We start from the raw sequence: 12,242 nt of genomic DNA on the forward strand, positions 1-12,242 counted from the left end.
TTCTCTCCACCCTCCTCCCTTCCTATCTCCCTCTCTCCCCTTCTCTCCACCCTCCTCCCTTCCTATCTCCCTCTCTCCCCTTCTTTCCACCCTCCTCCCTTCCTTCATATCTCCCTCCCTCCCCCTCTCTCCACCCTCCTCCCTTCCTATCTCCCTCTCTCGCTCCCTCCCCCCTCCTCCCTTCCTATCTCTCTCTCCCTACCTTCTCCTCCCTCCACCCTCCTCCCTTCCTTCCTATCTCCCTCCCTTCTTCCCTCCGGCCTCTCTTCTCCTTGCTTTGCCGTTCCATCCTTGCCCACTGTTTCTCTCTCTCATTTTGTTGCCCTCTGACTGTGGTGCGCTCCCTCGCTCCCTCCCTGGTAGCTCGCCTTTAATGGGAACGGTGCGAGCGCACCAGCTTTTGCAGGAAAGAAGGAAAGCTTAGCAGAGGTCAGAGGTCGGCTTGTTCTGCTGAAGTGGAGGTCCCCCACTGTGCCGCAATGGAGCCGAACCTTCAGATGTTGGGTCTGTACACGAAATCCCTGTTGTGGCTTTCAGCTTCTGAATCCCAATGAGATTGCCGCTGGCCCGCATACCTGTGATTGGCCCAGCCCGTCTTGTCGTTAACCCTTTTGATGATGGCTAGCCTGCCGGGACCAAAGGGTGTCGGCTGTCTGCTGGGCGGAGCTAGTGGCGTGGCTCTTTCCTTAAATTATCCGCCAGGCTGTGCAGTGATGCAAAAGGGCCGATCATTTGTGCCGCACATCAGTACTTCAAAGTGCTATACTAGTAGCTATTATTACCCAATGCAATGTGAAAAGACCAAAGTGGGCTGAGTCTCTCAAGCAGGATACAGGGCACCAGGTAAGTCATTGATATGCTTTATTGTCCAGTTGCACACTTAGTCCAAGTGTGATGAAACAGTGGCCCATCCACTCCCGCTCAGCTCACTCTTTCTCTAACTGATTCCTTAGAATCCCCAAACCACAAAGCACAACATTCCACCGCAACATTCCACAAGCTCTTGGTTCCGCAGGCATTAAAACATTACTACACAATGGTACTCAATACTTCTCTCTCGGAAGGAAATGGGTCTTCCTGGGATTCGAGTTTTTGAAATGCAAGATGGCTCCCATGTCTGAGGTGAGTTCTTAACTTGCTGAGCTATCTTCCTAGCATAGTTGTATGACAGGACTAAATGATCTGCCTATTGAATGATCTGGTTAGCCCCTGTGGTAACATTGAGTCGATGGCAACGTGTAAGTGCTTAGTTCAGGTTCCCTGCCCGGGCCGTGCAAGGAATGGTACCTGCCGCTAAGTGACATTTTGGGGCTACCTCCGTTAAAATGGTTAAAATGCTGCTCGATGTAATAGTTTTGGGACCCTCTTTTGCCCCCCCTCCTCCATGGGGGTGATGCTCCAAGCTGCCTACAATTGCTTCATTGTAGCACCACCAGAGTAGCTTCTGAACATTCAGAATAAAATATAATATGATATGATGTGGCCTTTATAACGCGCATGTACACAATTGTTTCTAGGCACGACAAGACAAGGAGGGGGAAATAAGGGAGGACAAAATAATGTTCTTACTAGGCCTTGTGTCATTCAGATTGTGCAAGTGCGGGGAAGATGGAAGGGGAGAAGAGCCGGGGGAGGGGACGGGGGAAGTGCAGTTAACTCACAAGTGCAGCCAGCGGGTGGCTCATAAGTGTAGGGAGAAGGGACTGTAGGGTTGCCGATACAGACCCTTAAGTGCTGGGGTTCCCTGAGGCAGTGCGAGGGCAACTGGACATGCAAGGGCCTGTCTGAGTTCAGAGGGTGACCAGGTTGCCAGTGTGCAGAGCAGTCAGGCGCTTGAGAGGAAGAGAGAAAGCGGAAGCGAAAAGGAAGGTCTTGAGTTGCTTCCGGGACCGGTGGTGGCTCTGCTCAAGTTTGAGAGAGGCAGGGAGGCTGTTCCAAGGGAGGCCCCAGCCGAAGAGATAGTCTGCCCCCAACTGTCTGCTTGGAGAAGCGTCTGACCCTCAGAGAGTTGGAGGTGGATGAGCGGAGAGCTCGAGATGGAAGATGTTTTGGAAGAGAAAGTTGGAGGTAGAGCGGCCCCAGGCTCCAGAAAGCCTTGTGGACAATGCAGAGGTTCTTGAAGTTGATCATTGCAGCCAATGGGAGCCAGTGAAGAGATTCATGCCTGGAGAGGTAGGATCCCTGGGCTTGAGGCCAAGGACAAGTCTCACAGTCCTGTTCTGGATAAGTTGTAAAGGTTGAAGAGTAAAGGCAGGAAGATTTAGAAAGAGGCTGTTGCAATAGTCCAGCCTAGAGAGGACCGGAGTTCTGGAGACAGTGAGCTTCTGTGGGAAAGTGAGAAAATGAAGAATACCTCTGAGGAGGTGCAGTTGATAGTTTGACTGTTGATGTCAGAGATGTGAGGAGAGAAGGAGAGGGTGGAGTCGAAGATGACACCAAGGTCCTAAGCCTCACAGGAAGGAGCAGGAAGAGTGCCAAGAATGGGTGGCTAGAGAGAGCGAGGACAGGAGGGAACGGGTGTCCTAAAGAGGACGAGAGAGGTTGTCTTTGGGAAAATATTGAGATTCTAGTAGACTATCGCCCCAGATAAATAGCAGCATTGCAGCAAAAACATTGCCTTTTCATGCCACCTTTCCGAGCTCTGCACTGTTGGCAAATATCCAAATGTTCTCATAGCCCAGACTGCCCCTGTGCTTTTAGCATACAGAGGAATTTTCTACTCAGGTGTACCGATCAACAAAGTGCGTTTAGTTATTATTTTCTAGTTCCTGCGTCTTACGTCACAAAGGCCTTTTTCCATTTGTTTTGCTCTTGCAGTTATCAGGCTAAGCTGCGCGTCCTGATGACCCGGGTCTTGGGCCGGAAACTCCAAGATGTTCACAAGCCTCTCAAACACAAACATTCTGCACTTTAGAAGACTCTGCACGCAAGAATGAATGCAGAAACATCCTTTCTAGAAGATATCTGGATTGCTCTATATGTCTTGCAAATTACAGACTTTTTTTGTTGGAGTTAGTATTCTAATGTTCCCAAAATGCTCTTTGATTTTTTGCAAATCACCAGGCTTGGGGTCCATGAAGAGATGCTGTGTTGCAACCTAGCCTTAGGCCACGCCCCTCGGCCCTACCCCCTTTTCTCCCAGCCCTGCCCCACGAGGAGAAGAGGGTTCACAGAGTGCATTCTTTCCCATTTCCAGCAGTGACTTACATACTCCAGTGAGTGGAGAACAGGGCAGTCCGGCACTTTATGACTGTAGCTCAGGAAAAAGTTTATTCTGGTTCTGAAGTCACCATAAAGTGCTCCCATGCAGACCCATTTGCCCACCACCTTTAAACATGGCCGTTTTTTCATCAAAAAAGTCACACTTTTGTTGATGGTTGCCACCTAGGTATCACTTTTGCAAGGTGAGCAAAGAGACGTCTGACTCTCCATGCAATGATACGTTGCATGTTCAATCTCCAGTCACTCCCAGGGTCCTTTGCGCTGCATTCAGCCCTTGCGAATTTCTGAAGCTGTCAACAGCCAGCATTACGGCATAAAACATACACCCTATATTGCACAGGACGCATTTTTGAACCCATCCTATATATAAGCAAAGACCCTAAGCAAAGCCCCAGTAATGTTACCGTAGCTATTTAATCTAGAGGTACATCCCCTAACCCTGCCATGCATGCTAACTCACAGACCGCTACTGAGCAGCCCACAACTGGGGCCCACCAATCCCCAAGGAACATGCCACCGCCCCCACAGATGCCTACGTCACTAAGAAGTGACTCAACCATTATAATAGATACAAATACAGCCAGGAGTTAATAACCGCCAATTATCACAAGACAGCCAGCCAGCAGGGAGCTGAAACACTAAATGGCCACTGATTATCACCTTGCCCTTTAACACCATGTCCTCCACATCAACCCCTTCCTGACAAAGAAGAATGTATAACTTTTCAGTGGACATTTAGTGTTTCACTCGGCGGCCATTAACACTCAGGTGTATTTCCTTGCTTTTAATGTGACAGACTTCATTCGCTGGAGCCCTTCAGGTCATCACTTCCAAGTGACAGCCTGAAGGGCTCCAGAAAATGAAGCCTGTAACGTGAGCACTCAAATCGCACATTTAAAGACCCAGAACTAAAAGAATATAGAAAATAATCAATTGCCATATTATAATACTCCTGACTGGTAACACGGGAGGAGCTGCTGCACCCCCCAACCCCCTGAAGCTCGAAGCCCCTTACATTTGAAAAAGTTGAAAGGCCATGCTGCCATCCCCCAGCCCTGTCGCAGATTGTCTAATACGTGGGTTACTCAACATGTACATCTGTTGCGACTGTCCAGCAAACTTCACCTGACCACTTATTAACGTTTTTGCACGACACGCTCTCCTCTTTTGTTATGGCTCTGGGGCGCCAGCTTTAATCCTACATTTCAAAATCATTACATTCTCTTAATCAGTGCTGGAAATGAAAGAAATGAATGGGGGACCCCTCTCATCCTTGGATGGTCGCGGCCGCATTTCTACTGCGCCGTAGCCCGCACCACAATTACACGCAGAATCGCATTATACAAACAAAACACGGGACAACATGAATCTACAGATTTTCAGGCGGGTTTTGGCTTAGATTGAGGGAGTTATCTAAACACGTTATCTAAGCAATACGGTATCTCTTCATACACTCCTATCCTGGCAATTTGCATAAGAGCACAGAGCATTATGGGAACACAAGAATGTCAACAATTTTGAATTTGAAGCATGTCTTGTAGTGAGTCAGTAAGACACGTTTTTGAGCTAATGCATGGAATTGGGTTCTGCGATTCTGGTCACACTACTTGCCCTAAGAAGCAAATGTCTGTACATTACAGGACATATATACCAGTTTAGACAACTGCAACAGGTATGCAAGGCTTTGGCTGTTTCTGTATTCAGTTTCCCTTGCTGCGTAGCAGAGTTCCCTGAGAGCAGCTCTGTGAGTGTCATGGGCAAGCCCCTGGGTCTGGGGAGAGGGCAATGCTGTAGTGCTGTTCTGGCCCATGTCCTGATTGCCTTGTTCTGCCCCTTGACTTTGGCCCTGGCTGAACATGCGCACTCATGCGTGCCAGTATAACAAATTATTCCTAATATTCCCTGAATTATCAAAGATTGTAATACAGTGTTGTTGTGAACTAACACTACTCCTTTCGAAAAGTTCGTACTAAAGTTCATTTGAAATACTCAGTATTCAGAGCAGTGTTTTATTTTTACTTCACTGTATCCTGGGGAACCCTGTTTTAGTGCTGTACCTTTAATGACCCAACGTCTCACTCTAGTGCCATAGCGAACTACAAAAGGTAGAGTGATCAGACGTCCTGGTTTTCCTGGGACAGTCCCGGGAAATCACCCTCCGTCCCGGGAGCTTTTTAATTTTATAAACCCTGTCCAGGGATTGGAAGAGTGGGTGGCTACGGTCCTGATTTTTGCCAGGACCCGATTTCGAAATCCCGAAATCGGCCCGGTGTGACTCTTCCTGCGAGTGAATGGAGGCATGAATGCTTTTCCCGGCCGCTCTCCTCAAATGAGAAATTACAGGAGTGTGCCTGTGAGCACCTCCCTCCATCCCCTGCAACAGGCTAGCGACATAGAAGTAGGTCTAGAGTTGTATTTGTGTTTACTTTAGTCCCACCTCTATGTCTATGGCCTGTCCCATTTTTTTTCTTCAAAAATCTGGTCAATATAACAAAAGGCTCCTGAAATAGTGTGCCCTAAAATTCCACTAAAAATTAAAACAGTGACTATGTTCTCTGCATTAAGAAACTGTGTACTTAGTCCACACAGCCTTCTAGCAAAGAGAGCAACAGCCATTGAATGACCATTCGGGTATGTCTGCGGTTTCCAAGTTCAATCCCTATAGTTCACTCCATGTTTTCACAATGTCCACCCACAATACGCCTGGACACAGTGAATTGAAAAGGGAGTTATTAACATAGCCAGCAAGGCATGCCAGAACCGTGCTGTCACTTGGACGTTTGAGAACCTGACTTGGGCACCACTCAGTCTGGCAAGCGTATGCATTCACCCCTCCCATCGCAGCCATTTCACTGTGGGACCTCCTACTGCATTTTATCGCAGCAGATGTAGGGAGTTAGTGGTTAAGAGATGTGGGTTAAGGGGTCTGTTGAATGGTTGTATTGGGTGGCTGGCCCCCGTGGAAGGGAAGTTGTAGAATGCACTAACATTACCCTGGTGGAGAGATGCGGTAGATCCAGGAGTTTCTTTTATACATTTGAGTATTTATGGAACGTGCCTTCCAAATCCCAGTGTTTTGGGTTGTCAATTGAGGCAGTGCACTAAACACCCTGAATAACAGAACCATGTGTCTCGTTAAGAGGTTGAGTCCTATCGAATACACTGCCACCCCATCTAACTCACTTGTACATCATTGCCCTGGAGCAGGCACTTCGAACTCAAAGAATGTGAAACTTCTAGTTGGGACAAGCTTGCTTGGATGGTCCCAGCAAGTAATTCCCCCCAGAAGTAAACCAGCAGAGTGACATACCAAAACCAACAAACGAACCCCAAACATTATGCCGTGAAGACCAGACTTTATACTGAATTACACACAGAAGCTACCGGCGAATGTAAGGGGCGTTAATGGAAACATTAAATAGGACAGCTCCTGGGCTGGACGCGAGTGATCGGTATGTGTTTTGTGTGGATCACGGAGGATTTCATATCAGGGAGCAGTGGAATCCAGCGAAGCGTCTACGATTCTGATATGCAATAGCGTGCCGTTAATCGTATTAAGTCGGAAGTTAATCTTATTAGCCGGGATAGTTATGGCGCCCTCCGCTGAATTTCCACGGCTAATTGAATTCCATGGCTCAGGCAGAATGTATGGCAGGAGGAAGACAAGAAGGCAGCATCCTGGAGAAAATGGCCGACTCCGGCGGAAGTACCTCGGTGGGGACGGGTGGTGGGCTCGAGTTGTGGGATGACTCGTTGTGTCCATTCCCCCTTTGGCATAAGTAGTGACTGTGCTGTTGTTTATTTGGTGGATTGTGTGGCCATACAAAACACATACTTCCTGGCACGGTGAACAATTTGCATGTTCATTAATCTTTCCAATGACTAGTTTTTTAGAGGCGGTATCATATAGTATACAATTGTACAAGAGGATGAGGGGGCCGATATTTACAGGGTTTGGCGTTTATGGGGAGGGTGCCAGGATAATTATAACTGTTCATTTATAACATGCTTAATACCAACAAGTGGATACTAAGCGCGGGATCAGGATTCGAACCTGTGGTGCGCTGCGTTGTCATGCTTCCAAGACAAACACGTTGCCCCTGAGGCATCCTTCGATTGCGGGTATGTAAGTTTATAGATGCGAAGTAAAAACAGAGGGCAGCCTTCTACTGCGAACCTCTACCACTGTGTGGGTAGGGATTTGCAGCCCGCCCTTCCTGTCTTTCTCTGGCATCACTGCCTCTTTTTAAGGTATAATCCAGTTGACAAATTGGAAGACAGACTTAGTCTGAACATTGCTTGCAAACAAGTTTAAAATATAATGAATGACAAGTTTCTAAAATGGAAATATGGTGGACGTGGGCCTGAATGTCAACAAACTTGATTTTGCTGCCTGTCTCTTTTCTTTTATTGCACCTTTTTACCCCATATATGTCTTCTTCTCCTATGCTCTGCTCCCCTTTCCATTGCCCCCTATTCCTGTTGACTTTTTTTGTGAATTAGTTGGCTATTCGTATGTCCTCTATTTCAAACAATATCCCATTTCCTACTGCTCTCGCCCCTCCTGTGCCAGAATCAGATATGACTTTTTTAGGCTTGATTGTAAGGTCTGATCATCACAGGAGTATTAACGCCTCCAGGGTCCAATTCTGCTTCCCCCATCATGTCATCTGATTACACATCCATCACACTCGTTATTCTAGATATTTAACAGTTTCCTTTCCCTGCCCTCTCAACCCTGCATCACTATTAGCCCACTCTTTGGATGAAATCCTTCTTCTTCTTGTCCTTGTTTTCGTTCTTGTCTTTGTTGTTGTTCTTCTTCTTCTTCTTCTTGCTCTTTATTGTCTTTTTTGTTAATCTTGTTCTTGTTCTTTTTCATGTTCTTGTTGTTCTTTTTGTTCTTATTCTCCATCTTGTTCTTTGTGTTTTTGTGGTTCTTCATCTTCTTTGTTTTCTTCTTCGTCTTTTTGTTCTTGTTCGTCATCTTGTTCTTGTCCTCCATCTTCATCTACTTCTTGTTCTTCTTCTTTGTCTGCTTTGTCGTATTTTTGTTCTTGTTCTCCATCGTGTTCTTGCGATTTGCCTTTAAGTATTTCTTTGTCTTCTTTCTCTTCTTCTTTGTCTTCTTTTTGTTCTTGTTCTCTATCTTGTTCTTGTTCTTTTTCATGTTCGTGTTGTTCTTATTTTTGTTCTTGTTCTCCATCTTGTTCTTGCACTTTGTCTTTTAGTTGTTCATCGTCTTCTTTGTCTTCTTTTTGTTCTTGTTCTCCATCTTGTTCTTGCTCTTTGTCTTTTAGTTGTTCTTCGGCTTCTTTGTCTTCTTTTTGTTCTTGTTCTTCATCTGGTTCTCCATCTTCTTCTTCTTCTGGTTCTATATCTTGTTCTTATTCATCTTCTTTTCATTCATCTTGTTCTTGTTCTTTTTCATTTTCTTCTCCTCTTCTTCTTCTCAATGTTGGAATATGTGCAGGAACCAGCAATTACACTACTCTGGTGCTGAAGTTTGGATGAAAGGTTTACAACCATTGCTCATAAATAACGGCCTCAAATTAAGGCCTTGTTTTAATTGAGCAGGAGAATCGAGCAGAACACGCTTGACCGCATCCGTGGCCAGGGCCCTCCCCTCTAGATTCACGTGATTCGCTGCATAGAGCAGTGTCAGGCACCGGAGGCCGACTATGTGTTCTCACATCTTGTAGCATAGCACTCCATGTGGTGAAGCTGAAAGGTACATGCAATGGTGATTAGTTGTAGCAGTTGCAATGTAAAACATGGCAATCATCACGACAATTAATCCGTACACACTGCACCTGCTTTTTAGCAGTGCATAGGGATTATGCCTCTCCTGGATACCCGAATGTTGATCCTGTTAAAATGTTCTGCACAGTGTGGTAAGTCTTGTGGTGAAACTCTGGTTTGGAGCTTAAGTGGTGACGGGCTGCGTACGTTGGAGCATCAAACCACTTCAGCATTGCAGCTGTTTGCGTAACCACTGGCTGCGGCAAGGCTCGGTACAGGATGAGTGTGGTTCGCTTGGCGCCAGCGGTTGGCCAGGTCGCTGGTGGTTGGTGGAGCAGCAGCAGGGAGGCAAAGGCATACAGCCAGAACACTAGCGAAATTTTAAATAAATAAATTACTGGCTCTTCCAGTCCTGCAAAGAGCGTCGCATTCCATGCCTCATAAACTTCCAAATCCTTAGGCAGCGGAACAGACACACAAAAAAGGCCTGGTAAGACTTTTTCTATTTTATTTTCCACGGCCACCTCCTTCAAACTGAGGCTGTAAGTATGAAGAGCATAAAGGTAGGTGGAGTCTCCCAGGTGAGGCTTGTGGTGACCAATATGGCCACATACAGAATATCCCTACACCGGTATAGCATCAAATGAAAGAGAAGTGGTCAGAATTAAAATTGTAAGTTCTTGTTTTAGGGCCGCCTGCCAAAGGTATGTTATATTTGGACTATTTTCTGGGGTGGGTGAGTACCTTCTTAAAATACCTGTGTGGCTATTAGAATATAATGAGAATATTATTCCCTTGGTTAGGGTGTATTAATGTATTAAATTGGTGATATCATCTCTATTTGGGTTCAATTTTTGCATACACAAGGTAGGTGATCAGACCTAAACTAAATATTCAACCAGGAAGTGTTAAGACGTTGTTCGGCTAAGCACATATCAGGCAGGTGGTGTCTTTTTGACTGTCCATATCACTCTTTCTTCTCTTGTGGACTTTCTTCTGACGCTACCCATTTGGGATCATTCATTTGGCTATGATGAATTAGGATCTTCAGAGCACTGTTTCCATGCATATTACAACCACATCACTTATTGTGTTATAAGCTCGCTGGCCTTTTGCCTAAATTTACAAAACAATTAATGATGTATGTTTTCTGCTTGATTTCAGAACAGAATCTGTCGCAGAGAAGATGCTGACCAATTGGTTTACTTTCCTGCTTTATAAATTCCTTAAGGTAAGGGTACTTGCAGTCCGTGCCATCATTCCCGCCCTTTGTGGTAACAGTCCAGAACCCGTCTTCAGGCCGGCAAGTATCTACTACAATGAGTCCATCATGTCCTCTGGGTGAGTTGTATGTGGCTGAAGACTGATTGTGCTATGATTAGGAGGATTTGATCAGCAGTTTCGTGGAGATGTCAGGCGTATCTTAGCGGCAGGACCCTGTCACGGTTTGTTACGCGGTCACACTCAACTCAGGGAGTTACTTTCCCCCCAATAAATGTGGCGCACAATACACTCACTATTTGTTTGTAAAGATTCTGTTTGCTAAATCCTCCAACCCATCCTGCACCCAACCCCAACAAATACCCGGTGTCACAATGGTCTAGGAACCAGGCCGCATCCCGCACCCAACCCCAACAAATACCCAGTGTCACAATGGACTAGGAACCAGGCCGGCATGTAGTAAGAATATAGATTTATTAATTTATTTAAACCAAATTTGACAAAAAGACTAACATCAGCCACCAATGCTGTGGCAACACAAGAATAAAAAATGACTTTTGTAATGGCACCAACACAGAGATAATAATGAGATATGCCGTCACAATTTCCTGCAGCTTTCTTTTCAAATCACACACTAATACAGAAAAAGAACAATTAAAGGCACCCAGTGATTGCTGATTTGGTTATAATACTTTTTCTCCCAGCAACTCCCACCCTCCAAACATCAACTAGACTTGGCACCTCTGAATTGGAGGCCATTGGCAGAGAGTGGGAGCACAACGGAACATGGTTTTGGGATACTGATAAAATGCACTCTTTGGAAAAAGGAATTCAAGGGGCAAGATCGTTTTTTTTTTTGTTTACTTATTACCACAGATGCCCTATGAGGGAAAGCAAAGCAATCGGAAAGTTTGTTTTGCCACACCTAAAAAGCAGGGCTTTGTGGTTTTTGGAAGAGCACAATGCGAACAAAGGGGCAATTTCGTTTTGCATCCTGCACTCTCATGTGGAAACAGGATTTTCGGATTAAGACAACCTACAGATCTAGGACACCTTTCTTTAAAATCCTCTGTGACATCATAGTGTGTGCTGCCGCATCATTTACAAATGTTCTCTGTGCCCTCTCAACTACTGGCTATGGGGTGTTTTTAATGCAAAAAGTTGAATATTGAGAATTTGAACTTATTGAGCTCACTCAACAATGAGAACTCAGTAGCGGCAGTAGCTGTGCCATTTAAATGTTTGTGTCCACAGAGAGATATGACTAGAAATACATGGGCCGCCATCAACGAATAGGTGGGATCAGTGCCACAAGTCTGCAATGTGTGGAAGTCGGTTACAGTGGCAGTGTACGCCGCCACCAGGAAGTCTCACCTGCGTGGTCATTGCCCTACACAGCTGATCGTGAGGCCCCACCACCACCAATGAAGGGATGTGCCGGCGGGGCACCTGGGTGTCATATTCATGTAATTGTGGGACACTTCTCTGATGCCCAAGAATTTGGAGGCCTCCGTGGAGGGATCTTATCATTGGTACCCGACGGGCTCAGTATCTGCCATCCTAGTAGTGCAGGATTCATGTCTTCAGTAGTGTCAGCTTAGGGTATCAAGAGGTTTAGAGAGGACTTACACCTGTTGAAATCTAGACTTCAAACATTAGGCTACGACCTACAAAATAGCTGCTTTTTGGCTAAAACAATTTGCAACAGATGGTGGTCAGCGGTTAATGGGGGGGCAGTGATTTTGTATTGTTTGTGACAATTTATTTTGCTTCTATGTATCAATTATCATTGAACACAACCGATTAATGCACTTGTATACGTGGGCAAAACGAGTTGAACACAACTTGATTAATCAAACTTCTGAACCTTTTAGGGCACTGAAAGATTTTTTTTTTATTTCTATAAAATAGATTTCATATATTTTAAAATAAGTATGTTTCCATATATCATCCTAGTGGTTCTTCTGGGTGACTTCAGTGTTTGTTCTGGGTGGCTTCAGTGTGTGTTGTGGGTGGCTTCAGTGTGTTCAGTGTTTGTTCTGGGTGGCTTCAGTGTG

The 12,242-nt window shown here is 45.6% G+C and overlaps 1 protein-coding gene across 4 annotated transcripts in view; it reads left to right on the forward strand.

Annotated features, from left to right (window-relative positions):
• Positions 1 to 12,242, forward strand: part of PLXNA4 (plexin A4) — a 1,277,179-nt gene that overhangs the window by 1,089,301 nt on the left and 175,636 nt on the right. For all 4 annotated transcript variants that reach the window (XM_069629627.1, XM_069629628.1, XM_069629629.1 and 1 more), the window contains one exon: positions 10,129 to 10,195. In XM_069629627.1, coding sequence (XP_069485728.1) covers positions 10,129 to 10,195 — 67 coding nt within the window. The remainder of the gene's footprint in view (positions 1 to 10,128; positions 10,196 to 12,242) is intronic.

The sequence above is a fragment of the Ambystoma mexicanum genome, chromosome 12 (genome assembly GCF_040938575.1).
Source record: "Ambystoma mexicanum isolate Mex_15411 chromosome 12, UKY_AmexF1_1, whole genome shotgun sequence".
Classification (NCBI taxonomy): domain Eukaryota; kingdom Metazoa; phylum Chordata; class Amphibia; order Caudata; family Ambystomatidae; genus Ambystoma; species Ambystoma mexicanum.